Raw genomic sequence first — 18252 nt, forward strand, 5'->3', positions numbered from 1 at the left:
GTATAAGCAACCTTGCTGACCTGGAGCTACAGAGTGAGTTTTAACTCTTCTATACTCTGTCATCTGAATGTTAAAACTGTTACCTCAATGTTTTATTAACAGCAGTTTTAAAATGTAATAGTTTTATTCTATGTTGTAAAGCACTTTTGCACCAGTTCCCAAGGGGGGGATGACAGTAAGAATGCTTCACTGTGTTTTTCAGATTGGTTAGGTTAATGCTTTTCATGTTAATGAACACATATTAAGATCTTATTAGACAGTGTGTCTGTGGGCAAAGTTCCTGTTGATCCCACTGGGGAGTTTTATCTGTGTCAAAGAATTGCAGGATCAGGTCATTATTGTATCATTTTAGAAAATTATTGTGACCTCCACTTAACGTTAAAATATTTGTCAAAGCAAGTGAAAATCAGTGAAGAAAAGTATTTCTGAATTCTGAGATTTTAGTCTACAACCCCTAGCCTGAGTTTGGAAGTCCTAACACATAAACAGAGGCTACCCTGGTAGAGGTTGTTTTTGAAATAATATACGATTAGTTTGAGGAATAATAGTAAAATTACCCTCTGCTTAAAATCAAATTAAAAATTTAAGAAGGACTGGTAAGGTCCTTGAGTGTGTTGAGGAATGGCTAGCAATAGAAACCATCATGGCATTACAGAAGGTAGACAGATAGTGTTAATCACAGAAGGTGGTTGTCCCACAGAGAGAGAGGTTGGTGGTAGCAGTGATTTATTTCAGAGGGCAGTTTAGTCATTGTACTATTCCTAGACAAGGCTCTGAATTGAAGTGATACTTAGACTCTTACGTCATTTTTTAAACCAAATTTAGGTGCCTGAGTCACGTAGATGTTTTTGAAATTACTCCTGTCTTTCTGTCAGCCGTTTCTACATGGCTGATCTTGGAAGACACAGCACCTACTGGCTACTGTACAGTTAAGTAGGAGCTGGGAGCTGGAAGTGTCAAGAGGTTGGTGGATACCTGCCAGCAATTGCAGTACAGAAAAGGATGATCTGATGTGCCCGGGGTGTTTTTGGAGCTGCTGTGCTTGTGCAGTTGGTCTCTGTGTGCACCTTGAGTCAGAGGCACCTGGAACCTGTCATCTTTACTGTGCATGTGCACACATCTACCTTTGCAGCCCAGAGATCTTGGGCTTGCTGCTCATGGTCACTCTGCACATGTTCACTGGCCCTTCCGCAGGGATTTCCCAACATCCTGCAGCTGGAAATCTGGTAAAATACCATGCGGAGCGGGAGGGAAGACAAAATGGGAGTGTCAAACTGAACCCAAGTTTTATGTGCTGGGTAGCTCAGTCCGCCCTGTGACCCTGAGCTATGCAGGCAGTGAGGCATTTTAATGAGACTTCAAGGCTGGGGCTAGGGCTGGGGCTGGCTAACAGCCCTCACTGGGGCTGAGGTTCCTCTGATTGCCGGGGGCTTGGTCAGGCACCGGGGCTAGGGTAGACAGGCAGATAAGTAGACATTGGAGAGAGAAGGTAAGTAGGCTAACGTGGGAGAATCTCGCTCTTCTGAATTAGTCCAGGTAGCATGAAGAAGTGTATTGTTTTTTCATATCAAGGGTGTCAGACATGGATTTGTGATCCTGATCCTGCCTAATCAATTCTCTCCCTCTGCTGTGCTTTGTCACGAGCGGTTTTGTTCATTTGCAGTCCTTGTTCACGCTTTCCTTCCTGTTTTGCTTGTCTTTATAGATTTTTATCTGAAAGTTGAAAACGTTTTTGTTGCTATCAGGAAGATTGCACCCACTTTTGGAAAGAGGCGAGCGACGCAACATGATGATAAAATAGCCATTCAAGATGCATTTGTTAATGCTGATAACATTAAAATGTTGCCTGGAATTACAGTGCAAGGGAGAGGCGAGGGACCTCCTCAAGTGTTTGGGGGCCAGTTCATCTCTTCAAACTGCTGTCATCTGAAGGTTAAGCATCTGCTCTGAACTGGCTGACTGGCACCCTCTCAAGACCAGGGAGAGAGATGGGAAGGGACAAAATCCCTTCTGGAGATGTGTGTTTAAATACATCTTTTGGGTCAGAACAGGGTGGGACAGGAAGGATCATCCCCTGGCAGCGACTGTCTCTTTCCTCTGACTCCAAAGGGAGCCTAAGTGACTTCATTTGACTTACTGCCCGAGATTTAAGTAGTTACAGTAGGGGAAATGAATCCCAGCCCTACTGATTTGGCAGTACAAACCTCAATGAAAGTTAGTGGGAGTTAAGGCTCTTGAACCTTCCAAGTGCTGTAGATAATGCCGCTATTAAGTTTGATGTTTCCTGTGAGATACTTGGCCGTGTCTGGACTCACAAACGTGATTTGTCAGCTAAGCCTGAGACCAAATTCTTCCTGAGGCCTGTTAAAAGGAAGGAGAATAGTGTGATCCATGACAACGTGAAGGGTTCAGAATCCAATTTTAAGTGGTGCAAGCCCTACAGCAATGTAGTCCGTAAGTAATAGAAGGCATTATTGGGCAGTGATATGCCAAATCTGCGTGATACATCAATCAGCTCCTTTGTTTTTGCATGGTATTTTAGGTTAGAGATTACTTTCATTTTAGAGGGTATTTGAAAATATATCAATTTCTTAGGGATGCAGAGGGAATGTTGGTGGGTACATGCATTTTGCTCTATCTTCTGGGTTCATGAGCACAGCTTTTTCTAACTGTGGTGGCTTTGTAGATTTCTGTGACCATTTAAAAGCAGGATTGTTGATGTAAAATGTGATCGTCCAGATCACAATGGGAAAGCTAGTGAAAAATGGCCTTTGGCGCTTTGCCGAGCACGAGTCCTCTGCCCTATTTCTGGGCTGACATCTTTACCTTGTAACGTGGAGGCCCTGTGCCTCAGAAGCTTAGGGGAGCCCTAGGACCCTTCTGGAGACTCTGCAGCCTATTAGGAGGGGCTGGCTGTGGGGATGGTTTGGCCACTAAGGTACTCCATAATTCATAACTGAATTATGTCCTACAAATGGACTTCATTTGGAGATTGCTCACTGGCCTTAAATGGTGCTTCTTGTGTTGCTAGTGATTCCTTGACTTGTCTTATCCCCCGGGTGGTGAGACAGGGTAGCCTTTAGATTTGGTTTCTTGTGCTGAGTTGAAGTGCTGTGTGCTGGTGAACATCATGGCATCATTAGGTGAGTGGCAGCTAAGCACTCAGTACTCCTATTGCACATGTTGTAGGTCAAGAGTGGGCTATTATATATATATACACACTTTTCCTCTGAGTTACTTTTCTAGCAATTGATCTTCATCTGCTCGGCATTTAAATGCTGCAGTTTGTTAGAGTCCCTGCTAAATACCTTCTTCAAAGTGACAGAGAGACAACCCATGCATCTCTACCAGTACTCTTCAGTGGTGAGATACTGAAGTGCGTTTGGGTAAATGTTGCATCTTCCTTTTCTCTCATGCTTCCCTCCCCCCTCTCTGTTTTGTTTGTTTCAGGTTCTCGGCCTTTTTGGATCTACACAGTGGAAGTTGCATCTTGTGTATGGCGTGGTTAAGCTTGCAGCCTGTCACCTCAGCCTTCCTCCATTTTGGGCTGGTTACTTTTGTGCTGTTTTTGCATGGTTTGCAGGTGGATGCTGGCCTGACGGGAGACTCAACCAGTTCAGTACAAAACAGCTCGTGTTCAGGATCTTTTGACTGCAAGGAAGGTGTTATCCTGCCAATATGGTACCCAGAAAACCCATCCCTTGGGGACAAAATTGCCCGTGTTATCGTATACTTTGTAGCACTGATCTACATGTTCCTTGGAGTCTCCATCATTGCAGATCGTTTCATGGCATCTATAGAGGTCATTACATCGCAAGAGAAAGAAATCACAATTAAGAAGCCCAATGGAGAGACCACGACGACCACCATTCGGATTTGGAATGAAACTGTTTCCAACTTGACCCTCATGGCTCTGGGCTCCTCTGCTCCTGAGATCCTTCTGTCTCTGATAGAAGTGTGTGGGCATGGATTCATAGCTGGAGACCTGGGGCCGTCTACAATTGTTGGCAGTGCTGCTTTCAATATGTTTATCATCATTGCCATCTGTGTCTATGTGATCCCTGATGGGGAAACCAGAAAGATAAAACACCTGAGGGTTTTCTTTGTCACAGCTGCGTGGAGCATCTTTGCTTACATCTGGTTGTACATGATCCTTGCTGTCTTCTCTCCAGGTGTGGTTCAGGTCTGGGAAGGTCTGCTCACACTTTTCTTCTTTCCACTTTGCGTCCTTCTGGCTTGGATAGCAGATAGACGTCTGCTTTTCTATAAGTATATGCACAAAAAGTACCGTACTGACAAGCACAGGGGCATTATCATAGAATCAGAAGGTGATCACCCTAAGGGAATTGAGATGGATGGCAAGATGATGAACTCCCACTTTCTGGATGGAAACTTAGTGACTGTGGAGGGGAAGGAGGTGGATGAATCTCGCAAAGAGATGATCCGGATCCTTAAGGACCTGAAGCAAAAGCACCCAGAAAAGGACTTGGACCAGCTGGTAGAGATGGCTAACTACTATGCCTTGTCTCATCAGCAAAAGAGCAGAGCCTTTTATCGCATTCAAGCTACCAGAATGATGACGGGAGCTGGCAATATTCTGAAGAAGCATGCAGCTGAGCAAGCCAAGAAGAGCACCAGCTTGCATGAGGTGCAGCCAGATGAACCTGAGGAATTCATCTCCAAAATTTATTTTGACCCGTGCTCCTACCAGTGTCTTGAGAACTGTGGTGCCGTTCTCCTGACAGTGGTGCGGAAAGGAGGGGACATGTCCAAGACCATCTATGTGGACTATAAAACAGAGGATGGCTCTGCCAATGCTGGTGCTGACTATGAGTTCACAGAAGGGACTGTTGTCTTGAAATCAGGGGAGACGCAGAAGGAGTTCTCGGTGGGAATTATTGATGATGACATCTTTGAGGAAGATGAGCACTTCTTTGTGCGGCTCAGTAACCTCCGTGTGGTGGAGAGTGAGGAACCTCCAGAGCTCAGTAACTCCCCATACCCAAAGGCCATGTTGGCTTCTCCTTGTGTGGCCACAGTGACTATACTGGATGATGACCATGCTGGCATCTTCACATTTGAGTGTGATGTTATACATGTCAGTGAGAGCATTGGTGTGATGGAAGTCAAAGTCCTAAGGACATCAGGTGCTCGGGGTACAGTCATAGTGCCATTTAGGACAGTAGAAGGGACAGCGAAAGGAGGTGGAGAAGACTTTGAAGACACTTACGGGGAGTTGGAGTTCAAGAATGATGAAACTGTGTAAGTACCCCATTCGTTTCTGTTCCTGGGTCTAGTTTTGGTGTTTAACCCCACATTTTGCATCCATTACAGGTGAATGCTGACAAGGGACAGGCTCCTTTCTTCAGCTTTCCATCAATTTCCCTACTTACCTCTTTCAGGCAAGAACCGACAGCAGGATTTAAGAGCTCAAAGCTCTTGTCCCTTCCCTCTTGGGAATGACAAAGTGAGGCTTAGAAATACTGCGGGGGGGGGGGGGGGAGGGAGGATAGGAGGAAAATATATCATTCTGTGAGATCCTGTACTAAAGCTAAGGGTTAATGGAGAGTTAAGGTAGAGAGAGAAGAAAAAGGGCAAGTTTTTACCTGGCTGGGTAAATACAGGAAAGCCTCTTTTTGAACACCAAACATGGAGCACACAGGAGTTTATTGCAATCCCTAGATGAAAAGTTTACAACAGTTATTCCCAGGCAAGCAAGAGCTGCTCAGCAGACGTGGGGCTTTATTTTCACAGGAGCAACACATCATACCTCTGTCCCTAGGCTGCCTGTACAACTTGCAGGTCCATGTGGCAGCTAATTCACAGCATAGGCACAGCTGCAAGCTATTCTGCTGGACTTGTGAAATCCTTCCAGCCTTTATGTCCCTATGGTCTACCCATGTTCCCCACATCACCTTCTCTATGATCTCCATATGTCTGTTCTTTTACTACCTGTGGTTTTTCCCCTTGTAAAATACCATGGCAATTGGCAATAATGGTCTAAAGCAATGCAGCTCACAGCCTGTCCATGTGGCTCCATGACCCAGTGTTTTCATACAGAATAAAGAAGGGAAGCAGAATAGTCTGCACCAGTCCTGTTAATTCAGCTCTTTTATTGCGTACAAAGTAGCTGATACGAAGCTAGGAAGTAATAAAGACCAGAGAGGTGATAATGTCTAATTGCTTTAAGTACCTGCTGTTAACATTAGTGAGGAATGAGAAAAATCCCTTAGCTGAGTAGGGAGAGGGAGAGGGGTGTGAGCCTGGTGCTAAAACTCCCTAGTGTTTTAGTGTTTGAGTAAGTGCCTAGGTTCTTCTTGTTAACACCTAATCACTTGAGCCATCAAAGGAAGAATTGTGCAGACTTGCAACTGGCATCACAGAAAGGAAATCTTTGTACCAAGCCTCCCAATACAGTATCCAAAAGGATGTTAATATATTAAATACTATGGAGTAGGGATGCCCTAATTCAATAGCACCTTCTGCCTCAGCCCACTAAACCATTTAATCCAGCTAATATCCACAGTCCTGATGCTTGATTGTGAGTACGTGTTTTTCCTATTAAAGGAAGAGAAGCTCCTGGTTGGCTGGCTTCAGCCACTATCAGAGATGGAAGAGGATCAGCTGTCCTAATCTGGTCTTTTCAGGGAGATGAGCCATGCAGGTTAGTCTCCTTAATTGAGCCGCAAGCTGATTTCTCTAGAGAAAGTGAAGAAGAATGTCAGATGTGTGGTTACAGTCTCCTGTCAGTAGACTACCTAAAATATAATGAGCACTACCTTGCTTCAGCCCAGTCTTGAAGAAAAGAGACTTTTCTTGCTTGAAGAAGACCCATCAGTGAAAGGCCAGCAGGTTTGGGGTACCAGAGAATAAGCCCATAAACCATCTTACTCCAAACTGTACTCCCTTTCTTTCATCTTCCAGCTGATGGAAGACTTCTTTTTGTCTTTAAAAAGTGTGACAGAAGGTCAGAGCATAACCAAATAGTTGCTTCACTTGGGTTAAAACAGATCACATTCAGCAGGACCACGTGCATCCTTGTGGGACAGACTCTAATGAAAATGAAGGCAGTCCAGAAAACAAGTATGTGTAGATTGCTTAGCGCTGTGTTTTTTGTCCCAGAGATGCCCTAGAGCACAGATGAAACATTTGTGGTGTACTTAAAACTGTGCCCACACCTAGTGCATTAATGTGACTTTCACTTCTGTATCAGAAGACTGCTGAGAACAAAGCCTGCTAGCCACACTGGCCATGGAGACCATGTGGCTAGCAGAAATGAATTTCTTTTGAAGCTAGAACTACTGTAGCTGGCTCAACATAGAACTTAATCAAACTAATAAGCCTAACAAGGAGGGAGATCATGTCAGCCAGCAGGCTGCCTTTATTCACTCCTGGGTCTCATTTTAAATCTCCAGGTCGTCTGGGAATGGAGTTTTGGGCTGGAAACATGTGAAGGTAGTTCTCGGTAATCAGCACTTGGCCTTTAAATTCAGTGAACACAGGTCAGTTGCTGTACTTTGCCAGCTCTTCTCTGAGGTGCAGGTAGAAGCAGCTGTAGAAACCTGGAAGCAGTAATGGGTGGCTTTAATCTCTTCTTCCTTTTTTGCTTTCTAAATCTGAATGCAGGAAAATAATTTTGAGCAAATCTTTAGGCTGCAAACAAATTTGAGGTAATTCAGGTCTGAATTTGGAGTTCAGACCCGTAATGCTACTATTCCGACAAACACTGTCTAGTTTTGGTCAGCCCAGTTTTGGAAGATGGGTGGATAGGGTGTTTGGGACAGTTTTGCTGACCCGGAGGGCGGTATATGAGTGACTGGTCATGGTATTACTTGGTACAAGGCTGTATGAAGACACTGGGTCACCAAATAGCCAGCGGGTTGCCTGGCTGAATATTTGAGGCCCTGCCTCTTAAATGCCTTGCCACTGAGGGGTGTCCACCATGAGGTTCTGACATCCCCTGCGCACTGAAGGGGAGACCGAGGGTCCACAAAGCCTGGTGCAGAACAGAGGGGAAAATGGGAAGACTAAGATGGTCAGTAGACAGTGCTAAGGACAGGGGGTCAGAAAGCAGTGAGAAGTTATGTGCTCCCCGCTTCAGCCTACTGATTAGGCCCTCGCTTAGGAAAGGTGAAGCTTGGGCTCTAGTTTCCATGCTGGTGTAGGAGCTGCTTGTGGATGGAGTCCTGCCTACCTCACTGCTTTAACCTTGTCATTCTCCTCATGGAGTCACTTTGAAAAGATTTTTGACTCATGAAGGAAGGAAATTAATTAACAGCATCTTGCAAACACATAAGACAGTGCTAAGCTTTGCTGTGGCTATGCATGTATGCTAAGGATCTGCAGAACTGCAGCCATGAAGAAGCACTGATCAGTGTAAACTGGAGGAGAGTAAAAGCTTCAGTTCATGCTCTCAGCTCGTTCTCTGACACACGAATTAAAAAACTTCAGCTCGCATTCTGCAGTGGCAGGTGATCTTTAAGTAGTTTGTAGGTCAGCCTCCTTAAGTGTAGCAATGGCTAGATTAATCTGAGGGGCATTGGATTACACAGCATCCTTGAGATTAAACTATAGGAGAGGCACTGCCATCTACCAAATCCCCAGGGCCAAGGATAAGCACTTTCCCTGAAAACTAAATGGAGAAGGGATCTTCACTTAAATATAACAAGATAAAATAAACTATCTCAGGGTTGGTTTTAAGAGGCTTTCCCTAAAATAAGTGGGACTAAAAAAAGCTGAGTTGATGCAAACGTTACAGAATGAGAGGGAAATGGATCCTGCCACCGGGTCTTGCTTATTGTCTCTGTGATTCTTTCTAGACTAACACGGTCAAAGTTTCCTTACTCGCATTTGGGTGGGAGCACAAGAGAAAGCAGGCTGAGATGAGGAGGCTTGAAACAATGCTGTTATTACTGAAATATGGTCCCGTGCAGTGTGTGTGTATATGGATGTGTATGGGTGTTGGATAGCTATAAATCAAACTGTATAATCTTGAACGCTGTCATCTGTTGGGAAGGGAATTGATCAGGTCTCAAATATTTGATTATGCTGCCTCTTTTTCAATACATTTGTTATTTCTGAACTCCTGCTCCAGCGAGGGTCAGATATGACTGAAGCAGCTGAAGCAGAATCCTAGCTCTCGTGTTGACTAAAAGGAAACTCTCAAAAAAGCAAGTCCAAAACTTAGATTTTTTTGCAAGATGACCGAACATTTTTCTATTAAATGATTTTGTATGGACATAAATGTTAGGTTCTTGGAGGTATGAAAATGTAGAAGAATGATTGACCCAGCTGCTTTATCATGTCCAAGCAATAAAGAAATCATTAAGAGCCAGCAGCAAAAAGTGAATTGGGTTTTAAAGGATTTTCTTTTTGCATAATAAAGGGAACTCCCAGCAAGTCATTAAATTCAATTTAAATTTTCTCTGTTTAAATTGTTTCCTCTGTTTAAAACTGTTTAAATTCATATGGAAATTTGTCTAGGTCTGGCTTTAGAAAGTTTAGGAAGATACACAAGTTACCAGTAGCTAATTGATATGCCAGCTGGAAAATAAAGTGACAAGTTCTGCTGTGGCCATGTCACTTGCAGCAGCTATACTGGGTTAAGGTTTAGGCCAGGAGACCTACTTCGTTACTTGCCTTTGTTGCTGGTTGCTCAATTACTTGCAGGACCTGAAGGCTACTAGAGGTGTAGCCATCTGCCCTGAGTCCATAGTTCTCAAAGTATTGCCTGTGGCTCAGGAAGGAACTGGGTGTTGAGAGATGCTGTGGTGTTAAACTGGTATTAAATGGCCTGCAAAGCCTCTTCGCAAAGTCAGCATGGCTGAACTTTGGTAACACGTGGAAACCTACACTCACTTATGTATGTGTGTGTTAGGCAGAGTTCTCGATAACAGAAGGGCTCTCTCCTCCATTCGTATAGAGACTGCTGGAGACAAACATATTAAGCCTGCCTTGATAGGCAGTGAGAGGTTTTTTTTTTGCCTTTAGGATTTGGGCAGGACATTGTGTGCAAGTTGCACGTTGCCTCTCCTTGTCTGCTTCTCCCCAGAGAAGCCCCCAGGCTGCTGCATACATGGCCATGGCTGCTCCATAGAGTCACCGTGAGCCTTGGGCTGTCTCTGAGCATGTGCTTAGCTCAGCGGGGCTGGTCCTCCAAGGTGCTGCCATGACACTGAGCAGTGGAAAACGACATGCATTTCTTCCTGTTGGGGACTTCACGCATTTTCTGGCAGGGGGGCTTATGGAGTGTGCATGTATGTATGCATGTGAAGGCCAGAGCTGGTCCTGTCTGGGTCAAGCTCAGGTTGGTGCTGTGCGCCAAGGCTGGTGCTTAACAACTGCCCCAGGCAGCCACCACGTGCTGCTGCTGCCATCCTCTCTCCTGTGTGTTGTGCCACCCTTGTTTGCTGGGAAGGTCAGTATCCCTTCCTCCTCCTTTTCCTCTCCTGTCCACCCACGCTTGGATGCAGAGATATCTGGGCCCTAACCCCTTGCTTGTGGTCCTGCTGTGGTGGCTGTTAGCTTCCCCCAGCAGATCTGGTGAAGGTGATAGTGGAGAAAAGTGAACGGCAGTTTTCTGGTTGGAGGACGTCATACTGAGGTTTGGTGTAATTAATTGTCCTTCCTTTTTGCCATTCAGTGCTTGAGGGAACTGTCAACTTAATTTTTTAATTTGATCACCTATGCAGTCATGGTTGTGGCATTTTGAGGGGAATGCTATTAATGATACTTTTGCATGGTTTTTCATCAGTAGGTCTCATAGCACTTTGCAAAGGAGGTTGAGAGACATTATTCCCATTTTGCAGATGGGGGAAAAAATGCAGAGGAAGTGACTTCTCTTCCCTCTGGATTACCCAGCAGATCAGAGGCAAAGATAGGAATAAAACTGATCTCCCTGAACTGCTGGCCTGTGCTGTATCTAGAAGAAGGTCTGTGTACATCAAGCTTGTAATTTCCTGTTACTCAGGACCACAGTGAATTTATGCAGATTCATTGACCTCTCCCCAGCCATCACGAATCAGGTGGGTACAGGTATAGGCAGCAGCTGCAATATTTCACTATTCCCCCAAGCTGTCCACAGTAGCTGTGGTTTTGGGTGCTCATTTTCCTAAATTAAATTTTGGTCACATGACATGGAGGTGTGCTGCATCTGCAGACCTTGGTTTATTTATATCAGTTGTGATGACTCTGATTAATGACCAAGGTCATAACAAAATTGTTTTGGTAATCTAGTCTGAACTCTTGTTCAACAGCTCTCATACACCATGCACTGATCCTAAGGCTCTGGGCTCTGAGGAGAACAGCCCTCAAAAAAATTAAGACTAATTAGTGGGACTCCAGGCAATGAGAATTTGTTGTGTGAGGCTGATGGTTTCCTTCTCTCAGGACACACTTCCTTCTTGAGATTGAACTTGAGATTGAATCTTCCAAACTCTTCTCCAGTTTGTTTCCGTCAGTGGGTAAGCTCCTTCTGGCTTTCTCTTCCTACACCTTCACATAAATTAGAAGTTTGTGATTCCTATTTTAATTTGGATTAAGGGAAAACAGTAGCAGCTGTCCTCCAGTTAAAAAAACTTTCCCCACTATGTTGCCAGTGGTGAAAGGCTATTGTATTTGCTTCTTGGTGTGAAATTCTCATGTCAGTGTTCTTAACAGTACCAGTTTCTAAGTTAACTGAAGTCCTTTACACACACGCACGCAAGCTCTGGGTTTCTGCTGTAGTCCCACTGTGAGGTCTAGGTGGTGTGACCTGCAGGGGATTAGTGTAAGGCGTCAGGGGACTGTTCCTGGAGCGTATGTAAAATCAGCCTGCAGAAATGTGAGACCATGGCACCATCCTGGGAAGAAGAGAAGCCCTGAGCTGACCTTTACCTTCCCAGATAGTCCTGTTGGCAGGTGTCAGGGGGACATACTTGCCATCTGTCCATGAAGAAGGACAAACGACATCCTGTCTCAGAGCCTGTGACTTCTTGCCCATCAAAGTAGGCATTTGTATGAGTTTATGTGACAGCATTAAACAGGGGAGGCCTGAGACCCTAGCTCAAAAGAGAGGCACGTGGGAGAGATTGGCTCTTCAGAGCTGGTGAGTGCTCTGATCTAGCAGAGAAGCCCCTGGGAAGCTCACGGATTCCTGAAGTAGTAGGCCCTCAGAAGGGATGTTCTGGGAGGTATCAGAGAGGGCGGTGATATTCCTAGTTTAGAGCAAACACAGGGAAATTCACCCTGCCATATAACACAACCAAGTTTTGGGTTTAAAAACAAACAACAGACCAGAACTGATCCAAGATAAAACAAGTCCACGGTAGCTTGGGTGAGCTTTGCCTCCTTTACTCATACTGACTCATGCATTACTGTGTGGAGGACCTTTGCAAATGAGTGGCTTAGACATCATGCCCTTTACACATAGGTTTGCAGAGGCACAGGTTGTGTTTGTTTCCCACCTATAAGGAGGAAGAGAAGGCACAGCCTGAATGATGCAGCTTCAGGGGATAAGAAGAGATGCTGGTGGCAAGGCCTGATAGACCATATATCGCTCCAAGTACGTGCTGTTTTTTTGGTTTTTTTTTTAACCCACAGTGGGAATGTTATTTACAGCATCATTTTAGTGTGTCTGTGACTTCTAACAGATCAGAGTGCCAGCAAAGTTTCTGAGTTAAACATGGGCTTATCCTTTCCTAAATGAGATGAGAACAGCAGAGTCTAAAATCTCCCCAGCCAGAGGTCCTCCAGCACATTTTTGTTGTGGCTAAATAGAAGCAGCTGATCCTGGTGGAAGGTGGCAGCTGTTTCAAATAAGAGGTGATTTACCTGTTGCTAGCAGTGTGGCTTGTTTCATATTTACCTCATGTCAGGATAAAAGGTGATAAGAGAATTTGCTGTGCTAGCTGATAGAAGCACCAGGGACCAAGTTTATCCTCCGTTTAGCTTCAGTGAAAACAGCAGATTTAAAGCTGGGAGGAATGTGGACTGGTACATATTTACAGCTGTCTTAGCAGATGGGCTGTTGACAGATGAGGCCCCTCAAGTCTCTGCCTGGGTGCCAGCATGTACTGCTGCGAGCATTTCAGCTGAAGCCAGTCCTGGTGTTGAGCAGGCCCTGGCTGCTCGGTGGGTCGCGCCCTTTGGGTGGGTTGCGCTGGAAGGGCAGCGGGGTGGAAGCCTGAACATCAGGTAGGACCAGGTCTTCCTGCCAGGGTTTGTAGGACCTGTCCTTAGGAGACCAATGGAGACGTCTGCCGAGCTGCCTTGAAGCCTGAGCAGCCTCACGTGGAGCATGGCGCAGCCCCAGAGCTGGACTGCAGCGCCTGGAAATCCTCCTCTGAACATCAGATCCCTGACAGCCTCTGCTGTGTCCTGCGCTCTCCTTCCAGGTGCTGGCGTGGAGCCCTTCTGAGTATTAAAAAGAGGCCAGGACTTGATGCTCTACCCCATGTGAGCAAAAGCCATGGCTCTGATCTCCTGGTCCTTCTGTTAGATGGTGGAAGACCTCCTTCAGTGTTTTTAGGTGCTGGGAAGGAAAGAGGCTTTTTCTCTCTCCCCCGCTGACCTCTCGAAACAGAATTACCAGGAGTGGTTGCTCCTGCCTGTGCTGCAGCTGTTGTGCTGAGTGTGTCGTGGATGGTTTATCTGCTGCTGCGCTTCTTTGGTGCTCCTTGTAAAAGTATGTTGTTAAAGTGAAATGGAGTAGGATTACCTTTTGTGCCTCTGTTTTTCTTTCCATGAGATAAGCAAGCCAAATGGGTCCTACTCTCATAAAAATCCCCACCTGAGTGCCGTGCTGCTCTGCTTTTGTCCTTTAGAGAAAAAACCATGATAAAGCTATCAATATTTAATGTAGAAATTCTGCTCTGCTTATCTCTGCTTTGTCTGTCTTCCCTCCTGGGTTGGTCTCTCCTTTACCTCATCTGCTTGAGAGTTTTGGCTTAATACCTCTATCTCCACCTCCCTTAGTAAAGACAACTGGACCACGATGCTGCTTAGGAAGGATGTGCCACAACCAGTGTATTGATTGTGCAAGACTAAATACGCAACGAGTGCTCTGTTTCCTAAGACACCAGAAATGCTTCTTTATTTTGGGGTGGATTGGGGTTAGCTTTGATAGCTCACAGTAGTTTTCTCTTTCTGTAGTGGAGTTGGGGAGAGAGAATGTGTGAATTGGCAGTTTTTCACAGATGTGTCCTGTTAGCTGTCACCACTGGAGGTGGGCAGAGCTGTGAATAATGCAAAAGCACAGTGAACAGACTATGTATGAGCAATAACTCCTTGCCTAGCAGTCGGGCTCCTAGGGTTTCATCAGCTGTACCCTGCAGAGCAATACCTGAAAGCTCTAGCAGGGTGGAGTGTATCAGGTGCCTGGCTACTGCTGGTGTATGAGGCTGTAGCACCGTGGAAGCATGAGGAGCTGTGTGCACTTTATCTCGGTGGCCACTGTGGTGCCTGTCCTGCTGGAAGGTCTTAATTTTCTATAATTAGCAAGTTCTTGGCATAACTGTCTGTCTTGCTCTTTTTGTGGTCTGACAAGTGGAGCAGTGCTAGACGTGGTCTGTGGGAGTCAGAGCTGATGGCAGCTTCAGTAGGTCATTAGACTTTGTGGTGGGCAGCTGGTGCTGGCTTTCCCTTGAGGTCACTTAAAAAAAAAAAAAAAAAGCTCAGGGGCCTGATTATCCCATCCTTTGTATGGTACAGAGCAGCAAAAAAAGGCATAACAGATGTGACATCTCCCCTGGCTTGACAGTAAGTTGTAGACAGCAGTGGCGGAGCAGGAGAGAAGTGCAGGGTGGTTTCCTTGGTGCACAGCCCCCAAAGGAGAGGGTAAAAAGCAAAGGAGCTGTTGCCTTTGATGCTGGGAGAGCATCAGTAAGTGGACAGGTGGTTTTTTTTTCTTCTCTGAGCTCTGTGGGGAGCAGCAGGTCCCACGTGTGTTCCTGTGCAGTGCTTCTGGGTAGCCAGGAGCCCGAGGAGGTGAGGTGCCGTGGTGCAGAGCGGTTTAGGGATACCAGTCCCCAGCATGCTGCTCGCAGGCAGGCTGTGCTGGGACAGCAGGGCAGCTGATTTTGCAAGCCTGGTGCTTCAGCTCCCCTGGGAAGATCTGGTTCATGAGGAAAAACTGAATGAGTCTGGACTAAAATGGAGAGCAAAATCCAAGGGTTGAAATAGGCCCCTGGGAGCATAGCTTTGGGCACCTGAGTGACGGAAGCATGGCCACCTCAGGGGAGCAAGCTGCCTTGTCCTGGGGTCACTCCGGCTGTCTCTGAGGGACCAGGGTAGCTGTTCGCAGCTCCAGGGCATTTGAAGGCAGGACAAATGATGGGCAGGCAATGGATGGCCAGGCTGCAGGGAGAACCTCGCCAGCGTGTGCTGTAATGCGTGGAGCCCCTGTTTGGCCTGGCCGGGGACTATTAGTGGGCCTTTGGGGACCACTTCTCAGGATCTTTTCTAAGGAGGCTGAGACTCCCTCTTACATCTAGCCTGCCACGTGACACCTCGTGCGGCACTGTATCTCCTGGCCCCGCGCTGGGAAGGGAGCCCAGCAGCCACCCGGGCAGGGGACAGTGACTGCCCTTGGCGAGGGATTTCTCCCTTGTGGCACAGGGCTGTCCCGGGTGGCAGGTGAGGGAGTTTTATGGGGCTGCGAGCTTGCGGAAGAGAGGCCCGAGGAACAAATACGCAGCAACAACAAACTTCTGCTAAGGGTACCTGCCTTCCAATTTTGGGGGGAGATGATTTTTAAATGAATTGCTGCACAGAATAACAGCCCGCTCCCTGGAGGGTACATCTAATGGAATTAAAGGGTATCTTTAACTTGTTCTGGGCAGTGAGAGCTTCCTCGAACCGCTGCCCAGAATACTTGTGAGACACCCTATAATTCAATTAGAAGTACCCTCCAGGGAGCATATAATTATATCATATCTATGAAACGTAATGACAGCCCCCTCGTATCACATGGTGAGCAACTCTCTGCTGCTGCCCAGAACCTTTCACCAGTAAGGAACTAATCTGCTTAGTGCAGATTGAACTCGGCAGTGTACAGCACTTACCCAAAGGCTTCTGAAGGGAATCCCTGCCAGCAGAATAAACCTGTTAGCAGCACGTGAGCATCGCTGCTCCGACATCCCTCTTCCCAACCCTCAGACCACTCCGACCGGGGCTGCTCGCCTCCACCCTCGCCATCCTCTCTGAAGCTTCCCGGGAATTTTGCAGGATGGGAAGTTTTCTTCAGCCCTTTAAACTTGTCTTTTTTCCCCTTGTTGGGTAGTAACAGCCTGTGATACAGAGTGTGCTGAAGGGATTGAGCTCCATAACAGGCAGTGTCCTACCTTCCTGCTGATGCCCTGTAAAATTTTGATACAAGTTAGGATGTTCTGGGGAGAGGAGTAATTGTAGTGCCAGTTGAAACGCAGCCACCTCCAGTGTGAACCGTAGCATCACAGCATCTGAAACAGTTTAAGGCTAGAAGTGAGGAACACCAAACTTGACCACCGCATAGAGGACTTCCATGGGATACTGTAATTCCAATTAACTCTCACCAGAGGCATCAGCTTAAATCAATCTGCAGAAAACTGGAGAGGGAGGGCAGGATGGGGCCTTGGAGTGACTCTGAGTATCTAAAGAAATCACATGGAGGAATTTCCTTCCCCACAGTAGAAGTCCGCTGGGAAACAGCGTTAGCTGCCTCGTGATTGAAGGATACCCCTAGTCCGTACAGGTCTGACACTGCCGAGACTGTACTGCCCCCAACCCTGCTGTAGTTTAGCAGCTTCAGACGGCTCTCCCAGAAAGTTTGCCCACCCACGCGAATAAACTCATCTACCTGTCACAAGATTGTAGTTGCTGTGAGTGCTGTTACATTGCTGGTTGTCAGCCCCAGAGTGTCTTTTTGCCCTCAAATCCTGGAGCTATGAGTGAGCCGGACAATTCTGGAATACGAGATGGAAGCAGGGAAGAGGGCAGGGAAGGGAGCTTTGAGAGATGACGGAGGCAGCGGATGAGCAAGGCTTGCTCCCATTAGGAGGTGGGAGAACATTGTGCTGACCTTGAAGGCGATGGATCTGAATCCCAATGCGTGTCCTTGACTGGCATTTTGGAGGTGAATCACCAAAGGTAGAGCAGAGGTCTGTTTAGATGGTGGTGTTCTCTCCCTGGGGACAATTACACGGGGAATCACTGGCCAGCAGGGCCCTACTACGGGTATGTCCAGGGCTCGAAGGAGCTTAGTGTGGGCCCTCTCTGGAAGGAAACGGGAGACCTGGTTACCCAGGATATGGAGAAGGCTGAGGTACTCAATGACTTTTTTGCCTCAGTCTTCACCGACAAGTGCTCCAGCCACACCACCCAAGTCACAGAAGGCAAAGGCAGGGACTGGGAGAACGAAGAACTGCCCACTGTAGGAGAAGATCAGGTTTGAGACCATCTAAGGAACCTGAACGTGCACAAGTCCGTGGGACATGATGAGATGCATCTGCGGGTCCTGAGGGAACTGGCGGATGAAGTGGGTAAGCCACTATCCATCATATTGAGAAGTCATGGCAGTCTGGTGAAGTTCCCACTGACTGGAAAAGGGGAAACATAACCCCCATTTTTAAAAAGGGAAAAAAGGAGGATTCGGGGAACTACAGGCCAGTCAGTCTCACCTCTGTGCCTGGCAAGATCATGGAGCGGATCCTCCTGGAAGCTGTGCTAGGGCACATGGAAAATAAGGAGGTGATTGGTGACAGCCAACATAGCTTCGCTAAGGGCAAATCGTGCCTGACAAATTTGGTGGCCTTCTATGACGGGGTTACAGCGTTGGCGGATAAGGGAAGAGCAACTGATGTCACCTACCTGTACTTGTGCAAAGCATTTAACACTGTCCCACATGACATCCTTGTCTCTAAATTGGAGAGACATGGATTTGACGGATGGATCACTCAGTGGATAAGGAATTGGCTGGATGGTCGCACTCAAAGAGTTGCAGTCAATGGCTCGATGTCTGAGTGGAGACCAGTGACGAGCGGTGTTCCTCAGGGGTCGGTATTGGGACCGGTGCTGTTTAACATCTTTGTGAGCGACATGGACAGTGGGATTGAGTGCACCCTCAGCAAGGTTGCCAATGACACCAAGCTGTGTGCTGCGGTTGACACGCTGGAGGGAGGGGGTGCCATCCAGAGGGACCTTGGCAGGCTTGAGAGGTGGGCCCATGTGAACCTCATGAAGTTCAACAAGGCCAAGTGCAAGGTCCTGCACGTGGGTTGGGGCAATCCCAAGCACAAA

At 46.8% G+C, this 18252-nt stretch overlaps 1 protein-coding gene across 1 annotated transcript in view; it reads left to right on the forward strand.

Annotated features, from left to right (window-relative positions):
• The first annotated feature begins 3476 nt into the window (after nucleotides 1–3476).
• SLC8A3 (solute carrier family 8 member A3) overlaps nucleotides 3477–18252 on the forward strand; it is a 98372-nt gene continuing 83596 nt past the window's right edge. The window contains 1 exon segment of the mRNA XM_050897627.1: nucleotides 3477–5262. Within this exon segment, the coding sequence (XP_050753584.1) occupies nucleotides 3497–5262 (1766 nt within the window). The 5' untranslated portion in view covers nucleotides 3477–3496.

This window comes from Gymnogyps californianus, chromosome 5 (assembly GCF_018139145.2).
Source record: "Gymnogyps californianus isolate 813 chromosome 5, ASM1813914v2, whole genome shotgun sequence".
Classification (NCBI taxonomy): domain Eukaryota; kingdom Metazoa; phylum Chordata; class Aves; order Accipitriformes; family Cathartidae; genus Gymnogyps; species Gymnogyps californianus.